The sequence below is a fragment of the Xyrauchen texanus genome, chromosome 39 (assembly GCF_025860055.1).
Source record: "Xyrauchen texanus isolate HMW12.3.18 chromosome 39, RBS_HiC_50CHRs, whole genome shotgun sequence".
NCBI classification, from domain to species: domain Eukaryota; kingdom Metazoa; phylum Chordata; class Actinopteri; order Cypriniformes; family Catostomidae; genus Xyrauchen; species Xyrauchen texanus.
In genome coordinates this window covers 16,753,199-16,770,571 of record NC_068314.1, presented here as the reverse complement: position 1 = coordinate 16,770,571, position 17,373 = coordinate 16,753,199, and the positions used below count along the sequence as shown (strand labels likewise).

Here is a 17,373-nt window from a genome sequence, read left to right as displayed (position 1 = left end):
CATGCTCATTTAAAATGGTTTTCTGAACACAGATACTAAAAATATACATAAAATATATTTGATATTACAGGGACTTAAAATCATTGTATATTTTATTATTGAAAATGTGCTCTACGTGGTTCATTTTTGGAATACCATCCATCAAATTTTCTTTCTACCAGAGATAATATATATATTATCTCTGATATAAATAATAATCCTGAGAGAAATCACACCTGTCCCTGTGACAGCCCTAAAGACCATAACATCTATACCTAGACACCTCATTAGCAGCTGTTCCTATGTGCCGTGATATGTCCGTGCGTCTGGCATGTTGGAACGGTCTAAAGTTGTCCATCAACACATGAAAGTAAATTGACAGATACGGTCTTCTGCCGTCTTAAGTCTTTTTCAGACAATTTTCAGATGATCTGATTTTCCATAAACATTGGGGAATATATGAGCAATATCATAATTATGAGCAAGAGTGTGAGATATGGCCCTACGTCAGCACTGCTGTGATTCGGCCGCAGGCACGAGTGCCGTAGGTAATTACAGTAGTGCTGATTTAAAGCCATATTGCACGATTGCGAGTGTGATATTGCTTAAATACAACAGTTCAATGAACAAGTAAATTTTAAACAATTTGGACAAACTGAGTAGCCTACGGTCATAAAAAATGAATTTGTGCATGGAACTACTTTCTTACGCGACGGATCAGAATCTGCCTTTGCTGGTTCAAAACAAATGATGCGTCCAAGCCTTGGTTAGTAATTTAAAAAAATCACTTCAGAAATAGTATCACAGCTTGTGCTGTTTCGAACAAGTTATTGGATAAACAAGGATGGATGGCTGTGTGTGTATGTGTGTGTGTCTGTGGGTGAGTGAGAGAGAGAGAGAGAGATGGAGTGTGTGCGATCACCTGTTATCACTCCCAAGCAGAAGTGCTGTCAGCTGTCTGAAGATCAGCTTTTTCAGTGGAAAAATAGCATCCAAGCGGGGGTATTTCTCCCAGTTTTGCGGTAGCAGGTGAGAAACTGCAATGTCCTCCACCATTTTAAACAGCACGCATTGTGTAAGTAATCAGTCTGTTGTGTCTCTCAGCTGTGATGAGCCATAATGCTGAAAAGACAAACAGTAGCTCTTAACACATATGCACTGCTCTTACACTTTAGTTTAGAACGGCACAAACATCAGCACTCAGATGCTTCACTGTGTGTGTATCACTCCGCTTGTGTTCGTACCATTCTAAACTAAAGTGTAAGAGTAGTGCATATGTGTTAATAAATGTAATTTTGTGACATAACATATTTTAGCCAGCAGGTGGAGGCAAAAGACCATTTTTGCATGTAACAGGAGTCAGTTGGTGAAGTGAGTCAGTTTATAGTCAACAAAGCTCCGTGATCGTTCGTATTACTACTAAGCTAGAAAATAACTTTAAACGGCTTTAAACTAACAAATTCAGCATTAAGGCTCATCAGAGCTGAGAGACACAACAGACTGATTAATTACACAAACTCAAGGCGCTTACCTCTTACCGGAGTTTCCACATTGGAGAGGACAAAATAGCAGAGGAGATTGTGGTTTCTTTCTATAGTGAATGGTGGACCACCATTCAATGGAGGAATACCCCCGCTTGGACGGCTACTTTTCCACTGAGAAAATAAGATGTATTTCACCAAAATGACATTATGTTCAGAAACTGACTAACAGACTACAGTATCATCAACAGGTGTTCGCACATGCTCAATCCCTCCTCTCTCTCTCACACACTCCATTGTTTCTCCAATAACTTGTTAAAAACAGCCCAAGCCATGATTTTTGTTCTAAAGTGAAATTTTTTAATTACTAACGGAGGCTTTGATACATAATTTGGTTTGAATGAGCAATTCTGATACGTCGCCTAAGAAAGTAGTTTTTTTGTGACCATACACTTTTTAAAAATTTACTTATTCATTGAACTGTTATAAGCAATATCACACTTGCTATCATGCAAATATATATATGGCCCTAAATCAGCTCTATTGTGATTAACACATCAGTGCTGATATAAGGCCATATCGAACTCTTGCTCATGTGATATTGCTTAATTATATAAAAATTCCTAAAACAGATTTATCTGCAATTGAAGTCCTCTTTAAATGAAAATATCATGGCAAACATACTGAAAATTAGCACACAGTCTGTAATTTTATTACATGATGAACTGTTTTCACAAAAAGCAGTTTAGGCAGTGGACTGAGTCTTCATCTCCATTCACTTGCATTTAAACAGCTCTCCATGTTGAACGTTCCAAGATGGCGCCACAGTTGACTTATTAGAACCAGCCGAATGAGGCATCTACATATGAATTCTATACTAAAGACCACATGAAATCACAGCTGGAGTTTTTAGTTCTTGCTAGTTTTGAGGTCGTCTACACCAGTGGTTCCTAAACCTGTTCCTGGAGGCCCCCAACACTACACATTTTGTATATCTCCCTTATCAGACACCCACTTCAGGTCTTGGCGTTTTTATTAACATAAAAAGAGTTGAATCGGGTGTATTTGGATAGGTAGATATCCAAAATGTGTAGTGTTGAGGGGCCTCCAGGGTTGGGAATCACTGATCTACACTAATTTTTTTTGCCTATTTTTAAGATTAACACATTTCAATTTAATACATTAAATAAACGTATTAACTTAATATACAAATGTACAGATTTCAAATGTATAGTCTCATTTGATTTTATTTTCTCCCAAAACACTAAATGGCATCAAAAACTAGCTTTATGAAAGCACTTTCCCAAACACCTGTTTGTCACTATGGACTGCAAAATATTCCAGATCCATGAGATCATTACGCATAATATCCAATGATTGATTTTGAGGTCATTTCATCTAATCTTTAATACTTTTTAAAATGTTGCACATTAAAGTAGCTAATGAATATCCTCAAAATTATCACATTAATTTGGAGACAAAATACTTATTTGTCATTTTCAATTATGTTCAAAATGGTAATAAAAAAAATCAATAACTGTCCAAAGCCCCTGTTAAATGCATTGTTTTCAAGTGGGGGGAATAGATTTATGAAAAATGTTGGGTAGTGTGGGCTCATACTGACTGATCCAATCATAATGGAGATTTATTTGTTTATAGAATACTAGAGATGTAATGAAAATGTCAAATATGATTGAAATGAACAAAAAATGATGCACCCTTTTCTGAAATGGTTATTTTGAAAAGTATTACCTTAATTTGTTTTTCAAAAAAGCATCTTGCTGTCTTAAAAGCATTTGCATAAGCTGACAAATTGTGCCCTATAACTATTGCCCGGTATCTACAATATCAACATAACCGCCCTGGGGGCCTTTTACCCCTTTACATTTGTTTTTATAATAACAGTATTCAAAACAAATTTATATTGTTATTTCTTTTCACACAAATTATGTTGCTCCATCAATATTCAATAAAAATGAAATGTATTTCTTGAATCTTGAAACACTTTGTGAGCAGAACAAAGCTAATTTTCCTTCAAGTGTGCCTTTAGCCCATTGTACCCAACATCTATTCAGAATATTCTTGCTCATGGGATATGAAGAAACTGCTCATTCTTTAGGCTATACACAGGCATAAGAGACAATTACAAATGTTTACTAATGACTAAGTTTCAGCAGATTAATGTCAGAAATACGAGAAACCAGTTAACATGTTCTACAGTTAATGTGGCCTAAGCTACATATTCAGATTCATCTGGTAAGAAAAATAATATCATTTAATAATAGCATTAAAATTATTATTAGGCTATTATTTTAAATAGGCATATTTTATTTAGAGCAGGTCCAGAGTGTGACTACGCACGCCCGCCTGGTACCCAATCGTTCTAGTCAGCGGAGAGGGATAAGTGCAGCGGGATGCGGCAGTTGGAGAGAGCCACATGCAGCTGCACTGCGCGTTTGTGTTCTGTGTCATTTAATATTATTTTGACCGTTCGGCCGGTTCCGGTCTCCTTTTCCATTTTAACCTTGTTACAGTAATATAGTAACATTTAAAAATAGGTTTAAACGCAATTCCAGTTTAAACTCCGGCCACATCTGGTTCAATATCGAATTCAGATAATTTTGAAATAAACAGACAAGTTTATACAAGTAATGGCTTCACTGCATACCTCTATAAAGCATTATTGGTACATATATATTTTTTCCCCCTAAGAGAATAAATGCATTTTGACAGGAAAAGATATATTGTCAAATTTCAGCCCTTTCAAAATCTTGCGATTAAATCGCAATTAACTGAACAATTATGCGATTAGTTGTGATTCACCATTTTAATCGACTGACAGCACTAGTAAATAGTTTTTAAGCAGAGACTCCTAATGAATCTAACAGAGTCGTTGTTAAACATCAAATAGGGCTACTTTATAAAGCAAGTGTGCACACACATGCAGGTCGAGCAAACGGAGTGCAACGTACAGAGAAAAGGACTGCAATCATTTTGACGAAGACATCGGCTCTGACAACATAAATTTACTTTTAATTTCAACTGCTGAATTAGAAGCCTATATGCAAAGCAAGTACTTTAAGAGAACATCAAAACAGACAATTGTTTTTAAATGTGAAAAACAACATGCAATTTATAATAAAATGTATTTATTTTGTACACAACGGGTAGCATACATTTCCATATTTGTAGCCTTCAACTTGGGCACAAGACAAAATATGCTAAATAATACACCCCTCCCCCCATATGGTACAAGAAATAAATGAAAATAAATTTGGCGCTCACTTGATTAAAGAAAAAAACAAGTGATCGGTTAACCAATTATAATTGGTTATTGCAAGCCCACTATTATGTGACAGTAACTCCAACTATTTACAAGTCTTTCTGGTAAGAATAAGTCATAGTACTAGTGAACGTAGGCTTAATTTGTATTTAAGCAAGGACGAAATTTGTTTTTTTGACAAATTGATACATTTGTCATGCCTGGAGGAAAAACGAATCTCTCTTTAAAGTCATATTTCACAAAGGTATTCTTAATAATAAAGTACAAGAAAATATAATACAGCAAATTCAACGCATGTATTCCATTAACACTTAATCCATCAAAGGAAAAAGATATTATTAGATGTTAATTAGACATTAAAGAGCAGTTGCCCTATTTTTCCAGGATGCATCTTAAATATGGAATTTTCTTCTACTGGAGTCCATCTCATGACGCTGAAACATATCAAGCAACAGTTAATGATGTGTGACCTACACATAGTAAAAATGACAGACATTTAACAGCACATTAAAACTCTAAAAAAATATATTTTAGAGATAGAACTAACCTTGTGAACCCATTCATATTCACCAAATTTGGAGTCAAAGGTTCCTTTCTGTAAGGAGCGAAGTTTAACAGTAAAGCGGGGTCCTAGCTCTTGGATTCCTACTCTCTTTTCATTCTTGAAGATGTACCTGTGTTGTACAAAATGAATCGATCATTTCCTGTAGAAACAGCAGTTCTTCAGCTGTCCATTTCCAACACCAGTTAAATTAAGCATTGTTTGCTTGAAAATGTGTTACATTTCTGACCAATGACAACACAAGGGCTCATATTTCACAAACAAGTCAATTCCTTGTTTAGCATCAAAATACTTTTGTTTCCCTCTATTTTGAGAAGTTTCATTTTAGAATATATTCACATGCTTTTATTTATAGTATATGATCAATAATGACTAGCAGAGCAACATCTAGGGCTGTCATGATAGTGATTTTTTTTCATACAAATTATCTGTTTTTGTCATGTCAATTATATCTGTACACACACCTTAAACTTTAATGTGTTTACAATTGTTTACAAAACTTGGAATCTCTTTGTTTACACAGTGTTGTCTGGAATAGAGGTCAACCGATATATCGGTTTTGCCGATTAATCAGCACAGATAAAACATTTCTGGAACTATCATTTATAGGCAAAAATCCATACTGATAGTTTTTCCCCATTGTGAGCAGCCGGGAAAAGTCCGCTGTTGTTATACAGAATGAGAGCGGCCTCTAGAGGCAAAATAAAAACCATCACTTCAATAATGCCTTGTAGTGTTTGTTTTGACACGTAAGAGACTACACTCTGCATGGAGCGCAACACTTCAGAAGTGGATTTAAAACATAAACAACAAAAAGGTATGTATACAACACACTACAGTACATATATAATACAAAATATTTTAATTTGAAAACACTGCATTTATAGTTCTTGTTGTTGCTAGTTTGTATATTTGAGTTGAGAAATACACATTTCAGCATTATCAGTAATCTATTTGTGCATTTTCCTTGATAACCAAGCAAGTTGACTCATGATACGATTTGTCTATTATATCGCAATCGCGTATCGCAATATTAACCTCAATAATAGCAATATGACATTTTCCCCAAATCGTGCAGCCCTAGTTTCAATGACAATGTGATTCAATACAACATGCACAATAAAATGTATTAATTGTGACAGGCATGTGAATTAAAAATAAAATGCATATTGTGACAGCACAAATTTGTAAGATAAATCTCTGCACCAAGGGATAATCTTTATCCATATTTGACTGAAGATTTCATGATTTGGCAGTATTCCGTGACAGGTTTTGTCATTTATGCAATGGATCCATACAATTTAAATGAGAGAAGAGTTACCTGTGAAACCTGAAAAAGATGAAGTCTCTCTGATTGTGAAATGTGGCAACCTGACGGCCAATGAAATGTGGATCATGAGGAAACAGAGCGGCAAACAGCCGACCGATGGTGTGACCAAGTCTAGTAGAGAAGTTATTGAGGATGACTTCTGGAACGTGTTCTGTTGGGTCCTTACCCCTTCTCTAAATAATAACGAAGAGAATCACTTAAAGTTCAGAGTTGTGCCCCCTTTAGAATTATGGTAGCAATCAGGATGCAAAAGTGTCATTCAAATTGATTTTAAGGACATAGAATTCAAATTCTACCATTTAAACGACATGTATCTATATGTAACTGCTGTAACTATTTTTAAAAGTACATTTCATTTTTCAGTATGAATTACTAACAAACATGGTATCATACATGCAACATAGGGGGCATTTCCGGAAACAGAAGATGTTATTAATAATGTTTGAAATGCCACCTATGGAAATCTGTTTAAAGGGATAGTTCACCCAAAAAAATAAAATTTTTTAGAAGAATATTTCAGCTCTGTAGGTCCTCACGACGCAAGTAAATAGGAATAAAAACTTTGAAGCTTAAAAAAAAAAAAAAGCAGCATAATCCAATACGACTGTTAAATACATATATTCAGAAGCAATATTATAAGTATAGGAGAGAAACAGATAAATATTTAAGTCCTTTTTTTACTGTAAATCTCCACTTTCAGCTTCTTTTGTTTTTGGCGATTCGCATTCGATTCATCAGGGTCAGGAAGAATTCATAGTAAAAAGGGAATTTTAATCCGTTTCTCACCCACATCTATAATATTGCTTCTGAATATATGCATTTAACCACTGGAGTCTTATAAATTACTTTTATGCTGCCTTTATGTGCTTTTTGGAGCTTCAAAATTATGTTACCCATTCACTTGCATTGTGAGGACCTACAGAGCTCAGCAGAAGAAAGTCATATACAGTGAGGAAAATAAGTATTTGAACACCCTGCTATTTTGCAAGTTCTCCCACTTGGAAATCATGGAGGGGTCTGAAATTGTCATCGTAGGTGCATGTCCACTGTGAGAGACATAATCTAAAAAGAAAACTCCAAAAATCACAATGTATGATTTTTTAACTATTTATTTGTATGATACAGCTGCAAATAAGTATTTGAACACCTGTCTATCAGCTAGAATTCTGACCCTCAAAGACCTGTTAGTCTGCCTTTAAAATGTCCACCTCCACTCCATTTATTATCCTAAATTAGATGCACCTGTTTGAGGTTGTTAGCTGCATAAAGACACCTGTCCACCCCATACAATCAGTAAGAATCCAACTACTAACATGGCCAAGACCAAAGAGCTGTCCAAAGACACTAGAGACAAAATTGTACACCTCCAGAAGGCTGGAAAGGGCTACGGGAAATTGCCAATCAGCTTGGTGAAAAAAGGTCCACTGTTGGAGCAATCATTAGAAAATGGAAGAAGCTAAACATGACTGTCATTCTCCCTCGGACTGGGGCTCCATGCAAGATCTCACCTCGTGGGGTCTCAATGATCCTAAGAAAGGTGAGAAATCAGCCCAGAACTACACGGGAGGAGCTGGTCAATGACCTGAAAAGAGCTGGGACCACCGCTTCCAAGGTTACTGTTGGTAATACACTAAGACGTCATGGTTTGAAATCATGCATGGCACGGAAGGTTCCCCTGCTTAAACCAGCACATGTCAAGGCCCGTCTTAAGTTTGCCAATGACCATTTGGATGATCCAGAGGAGTCATGGGAGAAAGTCATGTGGTCAGATGAGACCAAAATATAACATTTTGGTCATAATTCCACTAACCGTGTTTGGAGGAAGAAGAATGATGAGTACCATCCCAAGAACACCATCCCTACTGTGAAGCATGGGGGTGGTAGCATCATGCTTTGGTGGTGTTTTTCTGCACATGGGACAGGGCTGACTGCATTGTATTAAGGAGAGGATGACCGGGGCCATGTATTACGAGATTTTGGGGAACAACCTCCTTCCCTCAGTTAGAGCATTGAAGATGGGTCGAGGCTGGGTCTTCCAACATGACAATGACCCGAAGCACACAGCCAGGATAACCAAGGAGTGGCTCTGTATGAAGCATATCAAGGTTCTGGCATGGCCTAGCCAGTCTCCAGACCTAAACCCAATAGAGAATCTTTGGAGGGAGCTCAAACTCCGTGTTTCTCAGCGACAGCCCAGAAACCTGACTGATCTAGAGAAGATCTGTGTGGAGGAGTGGGCCAAAATCCCTCCTGCAGTGTGTGCAAACCTGGTGAAAAACTACAGGAAACGTTTGACCTCTGTAATTGCAAACAAAGGCTACTGTACCAAATATTAACACTGATTTTCTCAGGTGTTCAAATACTTATTTGCAGCTGTATCATACAAATAAATAGTTAAAAAATCATACATTGTGATTTCTGGATTTTTTTTTTAGATTATGTTTCTCACAGTGGACATGCACCTACGATGACAATTTCAGACCCCTCCATGATTTCTAAGTGGGAGAACTTGCAAAATAGCAGGGTGTTCAAATACTTATTTTCCTCACTGTATACACATTTGGGATGGCCTGAGGTTTAAAAATGATTAGCGAATTATTCCTTTAATTCATATATACACTCACCTAAAGGATTATTAGGAACACCATACTAATACTGTGTTTGACCCCCTTTCGCCTTCAGAACTGCCTTAATTCTACGTGGCATTGATTCAACAAGGTGCTGAAAGCATTCTTTAGAAATGTTGGCCCACATTGATAGGATAGCATCTTGCAGTTGATGGAGATTTGTGGGATGCACATCCAGGGCACGAAGCTCCCGTTCCACCACATCCCAAAGATGCTCTATTGGGTTGAGATCTGGTGACTGTGGGGGCCATTTTAGTACAGTGAACTCATTGTCATGTTCAAGAAACCAATTTGAAATGATTCGAGCTTTGTGACATGGTGCATTATCCTGCTGGAAGTAGCCATCAGAGGATGGACATGGTCAGAAACAATGCTCAGGTAGGCCGTGGCATTTAAACGATGCCCAATTGGCACTAAGGGGCCTAAAGTGTGCCAAGAAAACATCCCCCACACCATTACACCACCACCACCAGCCTGCACAGTGGTAACAAGGCATGATGGATCCATGTTCTCATTCTGTTTACGCCAAATTCTGACTCAACCATCTGAATGTCTCAACAGAAATCGAGACTCATCAGACCAGGCAACATTTTTCCAGTCTTCAACTGTCCAATTTTGGTGAGCTCTTGTAAATTGTAGCCTCTTTTTCCTATTTGTAGTGGAGATGAGTGGTAACTGGTGGGGTCTTCTGCTGTTGTAGCCCATCCGCCTCAAGGTTGTGCGTGTTGTGGCTTCACAAATGCTTTGCTGCATACCTCGGTTGTAACGAGTGGTTATTTCAGGCAAAGTTGCTCTTCTATCAGCTTGAATCAGTCGGCCCATTCTCCTCTGACTTCTAGCATCAACAAGGCATTTTCGCCCACAGGACTGCCACATACTGGATGTTTTTCCCTTTTCACACCTTTCTTTGTAAACCCTAGAAATGGTTGTGCGTGAAAATCCCAGTAACTGAGCAGATTGTGAAATACTCAGACTGGCCCGTCTGGCACCAACAACCATGCCACGCTCAAAATTGCTTAAATCACCTTTCTTTCCCATTCTGACATTCAGTTTGGAGTTCAGGAGATTGTCTTGACCAGGACCACACCCCTAAATGCATTGAAGCAACTGCCATGTGATTGGTTGATTAGATAATTGCATTAATGAGAAATTGAACAGGTGTTCCTAATAATCCTTTAGGTGAGTGTATTTCATTGCATTTACAGGTGAGACTCGAAAAATTAGAATATTGTGCAAAAGTTCATTAATTTCAGTAATTCAACTTAAAAGGTGAAACTAATATATTATATAGACTCATTACAAGCAAAGTAAGATATTTCAAGCCTTTATTTGATATAATTTTGATGATTATGGCTTACAGCTTATGAAAACCCCAAATTCAGAATCTCAGAAAATTAGAATATTGTGAAAAGGTTCAGTATTGTAGGCTCAAAGTGTCACACTCTAATCAGCTAATTAATCCAAAACACCTGCAAAGGGTTCCTGAGCCTTTAAATGGTCTCTCAGTCTGGTTCAGTTGAATTCACAATCATGGGGAAGACTGCTGACCTGACAGTTGTGCAGAAAACCATCATTGACACCCTCCACAAGGAGGGAAAGCCTCAAAAGGTAATTGCAAAAGAAGTTGGATGTTCTCAAAGTGCTGTATCAAAGCACATTAATAGAAAGTTAAGTGGAAGGGAAAAGTGTGGAAGAAAAAGGTGCACAAGCAGCAGGGATGACCTTAGCCTGGAGAGGATTGTCAGGAAAAGGCCATTCAAATGTGTGGGGAGCTTCACAAGGAGTGGACTGAGGCTGGAGTTACTGCATCAAGAGCCACCACACACAGACGGGTCCTGGACATGGGCTTCAAATGTCAAACGTCTTACCTGGGCTAAAGAAAAAAAGAACTGGTCTGTTGCTCAGTGGTCCAAAGTCCTCTTTTCTGATGAGAGCAAATTTTGCATCTCATTTGGAAACCAAGGTCCCAGAGTCTGGATGAAGAATGGAGAGGCACACAATCCAAGATGCTTGAAGTCCAGTGTGAAGTTTCCACAGTCTGTGTTGGTTTGGGGAGCCATGTCATCGGCTGGTGTTGGTCCACTGTGCTTTATTAAGTCCAGAGTCAACGCAGCCGCCTACCGGGACATTTTAGAGCACTTCATGCTTCCTTCAGCAGACAAGCTTTATGGAGATGCTGACTTCATTTTCCAGCAGGACTTGGCACCTGCCCACACTGCCAAAAGTACCAAAACCTGGTTCAATGACCATGGTATTACTGTGCTTGATTGGCCAGCAAACTCGCCTGACCTGAACCCCATAGAGAATCTATGGGGCATTGCCAAAAGAAAGATGAGAGACATGAGACCAAACAATGCAGAAGAGCTGAAGGCCGCTATTGAAGCATCTTGGTCTTCCATAACACCTCAGCAGTGCCACAGGCTGATAGCATCCATGCCACGCGCATTGAGGCAGTAATTAATGCAAAAGGGGCCCAAACCAAGTACTGAGTACATATGCATGATTATACTTTTCAGAGGGCCGACATTTCTGTATTTAAAATCCTTTTTTTTATTGATTTCATGTAATATTCTAATTTTCTGAGATTCTGAATTTGGGGTTTTCATAAGCTGTAAGCCATAATCATCAAAATTATATCAAATAAAGGCTTGAAATATCTTACTTTGCTTGTAATGAGTCTATATAATATATTAGTTTCACCTTTTAAGTTGAATTACTGAAATTAATGAACTTTTGCACGATATTCTAATTTTTCGAGTTTCCCCTGTAATCACTTAACTTGTGGTGGACATTTTTTGGTGATGAATGGCAAAAGTAAATAATATTGTGGAATATATCAAATTTGTCAAAATTAACTATGCAATTATTTATGTTTTGTTAAAAATCCTGTGTTGGGACAAATTCAATTTCACTGCAATGACTTTGTATAATTTATTTGAATTGCATTCGAAAAAGTCCAACACATGAATTGAATACTTGTATTGTGAGTATTGCCCAACCTTGTTTTTTTTGTATTTCTCTCGCCTGTAAGAACACTTCACTAACCTTCATCTCTTTGCGAAGCCGAACACTGCTGACTTTGAAATGTGCAGTAGGTCCGTCAGGAAGGTGACAGAGAATCAAACCGTCTGTGATACTTTAAGTGAAAGAAAATCCTACATACAAGTTTCTATAAGCATTTGAACTTATCCAAGACAATGAGATCTCACAGATATTATTTAAAGTAGCTACATACTGAAGTCTGAGTAAAGGATACTTGGCACCTTCCTGTCCTCATTAATCACGATTAAGTAAGTAAAGCCTCGTGATACACACTGAGGAATCACTCTCTTCAGTGCCAGACCTCTTCTGTAGTACACATGTGCGTGTGGGATTACTGTTGCCAGCTGCTCACAAAACCTCACAGTTCTCTAAGAACACAGACAATACTATAAACACTCGATACTTGAAGCATACAGCAATCAGCCACAACATTATAACCACCTGCCTTACATTATGTAGGTTTTTTGTTTTTGGCACCATTCAGAGTAAATTCTAGAGATCAGCAGTTACAGAAATACTCAAAATACTCAATCATCCACGTGATTATCTAATCAGCCAATCGTGTGGCAGCAGTGCAGTGCATAAAATCAAGCAGATCCGGGTCAGGAGCTTCAGTTGATGTTAACATCAACCGTCAGAATGTGATCTCAGAGATTTGGACCGTGGCATGACTGTTGGTGCCAGATGGGCTGATTTGAATATTTCTGTAAATGCACAACAGTCTCTAGAATTTACTCAGAATGGTGCCAAAAAAAAAAAAACATCCAGTGAGGGGCAGTTCTGCGGACGGAAATGCCTTTTTGATGAGAAAGGTCAATGGAGAATAGCCAGACTGGTTTGAACTGACAAAGTCTACGGTAACTTAGATAACTGCTCTGTACAATTGTGGTGAGGAGAATATCATCTGAAAATGCTATTCTGAGATGCGGGCGCTGATTTGGCAGCACGAGGGGGACCTACAAAACATAAGGCAGGTAGTTTTAATGTTGTGGCTGTTCGGTGTAAATGCATTTCTCGATTCATACTCAGAAAAAACAATTAAAATATCACAGTAAACTCACTCCTCTTGGCCTGTCTGAAGTGGTAATAAGAACTTTGGGATTTGTCAATCGATTAAAGTAAGCTGAGAATTCATCGGTTCCTTCATCAAAAGCCACCTGGATAAAAACAAATGAGCTCCAGGTTAGTTTTAAGGGCTCAAAGTAAGAGGGCGGAATAGGGTTCATTAATCACACATCACCTCCTCATCCTCAGGGTTGACTGTAGTTTCATCATATATTCTCTGGTTTTCTATAGTCTTGGGAACTTCTTTAGGTGGTGCCTGAAAAAAAGACAATATATGGAAACACCAATTAATTCATGAAAAAAAAAACAACGACAAATGATCACTGAATGCCACTGATTTACGTAGCAAGATGGTTAAGAGATTTGAAAGCCAGTTCGATTATACACATTTTTACCGTTTACATCTGGTATTAACATGTGTTTTTGGCGATCCGATCACAAGTGCTAATAGTAAATAAATACGGGTGCAAATGGGGTCTAAAACACTTTGTGATCCGATCACTCAAAGTCAGAAACACATGCAAACCCATTGCATTTGTAATGTAAATGCTGATGCATCCCAAACAACAGAGGGACCACCTCCTTACCTGTCAATTAACCTACCACCACACAAAAATATGCCTTTAAAGCTGAAGTGTGTAACTTTTTCAGTGTCAATATTCTTCTCTTATCTCTGCTTAAAATCCAGAGAAAATTATAAGTAAGCATTCATAGGTTAATTTTTTTTAAAACTGTAAACACTGTCTAGGCTGCACTATGAAAATTCCTGTTTTTTTTTGACCAACCCGTCTAAAGAGAGACAATAACACTGACTTGACCATTGGAATGAGTTGGCGGCAGGACTATCTGTTTGTTTGATCAAAGAACATACTAAATAAATTATAATATAATAAATAAATAAGTGTTCTGCCAAAGACATTGTGTTGAGATTAAAATGTAGGTATATTTGAGAGGGAAAGTGTGTCGACTTCACATGCTTTTTCTTCTTTGTAGTTCAAAAACATGCAACAATACAATGACATAGTAAGTGATGTATGCAGACAAAAAAACTCAGACCCTCTCTTCGACGAAATCAAATAATCAAAGTGGCCACAGGAAAATGCAAATGGTGTAAATAATGTGTCTTGGCTCATAGTTGACCATGTGTGATCAGATCTCCATAGACAGATGTTGGTACCAGGTATTGTTTGACCAATATATCACTGAGGCCGTTGTTCTGAATTTTTAAATTACAGATCATTAATCACGTCATTTAGCACATGTAAATTAACTGACCCCTATACCCTTTGTTTAGTGCTGGATAATACATTTTACAGAATGTCACTTCATGTCCCTTGGATATCATTTTCTCATAGTAAATCTTCTTGATAAAGATACCATTTAATTTCGACCCATTAATCTTATGTTTATTGCATCACATATTGTCACATTATTCAAGTTTATCGCATGTCACATTTTGCTCTTAACCGTGGAGCCCAAGTGGTTGGTTCTTAATTAATTTGTTCTTGAGAAATCCTTTAAAAAAGGCTAATATTGAATATGGTGGTGCAAAAAAACAAAAAATGTGACTTGCTATATGAGATAATAATGCTATTTTGCCTGTATTACCAGGCTGACTTTCCCTAATTTTCTTAATACCAACATTTTGAATATTATCATTGCAATATGTCCCTACCTACTTTCAAACTAAACCTACGCCCATGAGTATTAATTCCTTTTATATTAAAGGAGCAATATGTAACACTGACATCAAGTGTTTAAAATGAGCACTGCAGTCCAAATTCTAAATATTGGAGTTGACTCCCTGCCCCCTCCTCTCCAGACTTGAAGCTCAAGTGGGTGGGTTGCCAGGTTGAGGACACGCAACAGGAACGAGCAAACTGACAATGGCAAGTGACGAGCCTTACACGGTAAGTTGATCAGCTAATGTATACGTTTGCAAAGTTTTTATTCTTTGCATATTATATATTTTTTATAACTCTGTCAATGTTAGCTAGATGTGTTGCTGGCTTCCATGGCTGCGGCATGCAGTTTCTCACCAACTTATTTCAAATCTGACAACCTGGGGTGTCGAAATACTACTGTGAAATGGGCAGTGGGCGGGATCACAGGTCAAAACACAAACAGAAATTTAAATCTCTGATAACATATTATGATCATTTTATGCTTTAACACATTAAATATATTACACATTGCTCCTTTAAATTGTGTGATACAGGACTTTCGGCATTATACCTGCCAAACCTACTCTCTGGATATCAGCATCGGTCATAAAAAAAGAAAAAAAACATCTGTTGACTTCTAGTACACCAGGTGGAAACACTGCCTTTGAAATACAGTGCATCAAAACATACCTTGTCACCAAGAGCTTCTCTCTCCTTTTTCCTTTTCTTTTTCAGTTCCAGTTTTAGCTGAGAAGAGATATAAAAATAAAATGTATTAACAAATAATACATTACAATGGAAAATCCATGACATGACAGAGAGCTGCCTAAATAGTCATTTGGAAGCATTGGAAGAGCATTTCGAATCAAATAACATGATGCGTCAATTCAAACCCACTTATTTTTGTTTGATTCGAACGTTCACATGATGCTCATGATGTTTTTGTCTCCAACCAATAGGACATATTTTTTCCAAGAAAATATTTGACTGCATACAATAAAAAAAAAAGAGGTGATTGGTTGTGTCTATGTCAATTTGACAAAAAGTACAAGTATTGTAGTCAAAGTTAAATCGAAGTCTTAAAAATTCACTTGAAGAATATAAACCATTAAATATTTTAAAGTGTGTTTCCTTTGCTTTAGGGGTCACTGGAAAATGAATAAACTGGATTTGCAATTTTTTTGCAGTTGGTTTATCATAAACTGGTAATATATCATTAAAATATAAAAGGCAAGATACAGGGTAAATACACCTGGCAAGACTCTCCATTTTAGTTAAATAAATCCTTCCAAACATAGATCCCTTTTCATCCATACATCAAGTCTACCTTTGCATTCATTCAATCTACTCCAGATATTTTGTTTCTCCTTAACAGTTTCATCTTTAGAAATGTGTATACCTAAATATTTAACATTCGATTTGATTGGAATATCGCTTCAAGGGAGCAATTGTGATAATTTCATATTTATCAATATTAAGTTTTAAATGTGAAAAAATAATATATTATTTCAATTGCTTTGGGAATCTGATCAAGAGCTTTTAAAAATAAAGTTGTGTCGTCCACCAATTGACTAATCACATTTTGGTGTCCAAATGCATTTAGTCTTTCAATATTTGAATTTTTTTTACAAGGATGGTCAACATCTCTGTAGCCATAATAAAAAAAACAGTCGAATATTATTATGTATATATCGGCCTTTAATAAATCCAGTTTGTGTCTCCCCGGCAGTAAGTAAGCTGTCACCTTTCTTTTCTCCTGCTTGAGTTTGAGGAACATCGCATGTCTGCGTTGCTTGTTTTTGATCTCAGACACGCTGAATGTGGGAGGAAAAAACCCTCCTGACTCGGACTTCTCCTCTTTGACTTCATCGTCTGCTGGTTTAATCTCTTCCACTGGACCTTCGTCGGATTTGGTCTTCCGTTTTATCTTCTTCGTCTTCCCCTTTTTCTTAGAAACACTTTCTGAAGTTGATAACTCCGTAACGTCCATTTCTGTTGCTTCAGTCTAAATTCACGTGTGTGAGAATCTTCTTCCGGTTCAGACGGAAGTTCCTGCTGCCACGTGTGTTTGTGTTGTGTTTAGCGTCCTCTAGCGTACAGAAAAGTAACACGGTTCTTATTTATTTGGGTGCCATGAACCTGTCTGAAATTTATTTAGAGCATGCAGTCCAATTTCATTGATGAGTTTTGACTTAATCAGGGTTTCTATATTCTATTGTATTTAACATCATGGAAACTATTCATTCCAAATTCATTATAAAATCATGTTGTGGCTATACCTTCATTCTTTATGGACACATTAGATGTTCACACTAGGAATCACTATGGCCTCATGACAGG

The 17,373-nt window shown here is 37.3% G+C and overlaps 1 protein-coding gene across 1 annotated transcript; it reads right to left on the bottom strand.

The window, feature by feature from the left end:
* Positions 1-4,495: 4,495 nt before the first annotated feature.
* Positions 4,496-17,049, bottom strand: LOC127632622 (ribosome production factor 1-like). The gene is made up of 9 exons (XM_052111322.1): positions 16,778-17,049; positions 15,724-15,780; positions 13,545-13,625; positions 13,366-13,461; positions 12,519-12,672; positions 12,308-12,390; positions 6,627-6,808; positions 5,291-5,417; positions 4,496-5,177 (listed from the first exon to the last, which is right to left on the bottom strand). The coding sequence occupies exons 1-9, from the start codon at positions 17,021-17,023 to the stop codon at positions 5,136-5,138; spliced, it is 1,068 nt and encodes a 355-aa protein (XP_051967282.1). The 5' UTR covers positions 17,024-17,049; the 3' UTR covers positions 4,496-5,135.
* Between the last annotated feature and the right edge of the window lie 324 nt (positions 17,050-17,373).

What these genes read in the sequence shown, in the direction of transcription:
- LOC127632622 (XM_052111322.1), bottom strand. Translation starts at nt 17,023, where the DNA reads ATGGACGTTACGGAGTTATCAACTTCAGAAAGTGTTTCTAAGAAAAAG. An exon ending in CTTCAGACAGGCCAAGAGGA is followed by an intron (nt 12,673 to 13,365) that starts GTGAGTTTACTG and finishes CTGTGTTCTTAG; the next exon opens with AGAACTGTGAGGTTTTGTGA. An exon ending in ATCTTTTTCAGGTTTCACAG is followed by an intron (nt 5,418 to 6,626) that starts GTAACTCTTCTC and finishes TGTACAACACAG; the next exon opens with GTACATCTTCAAGAATGAAA.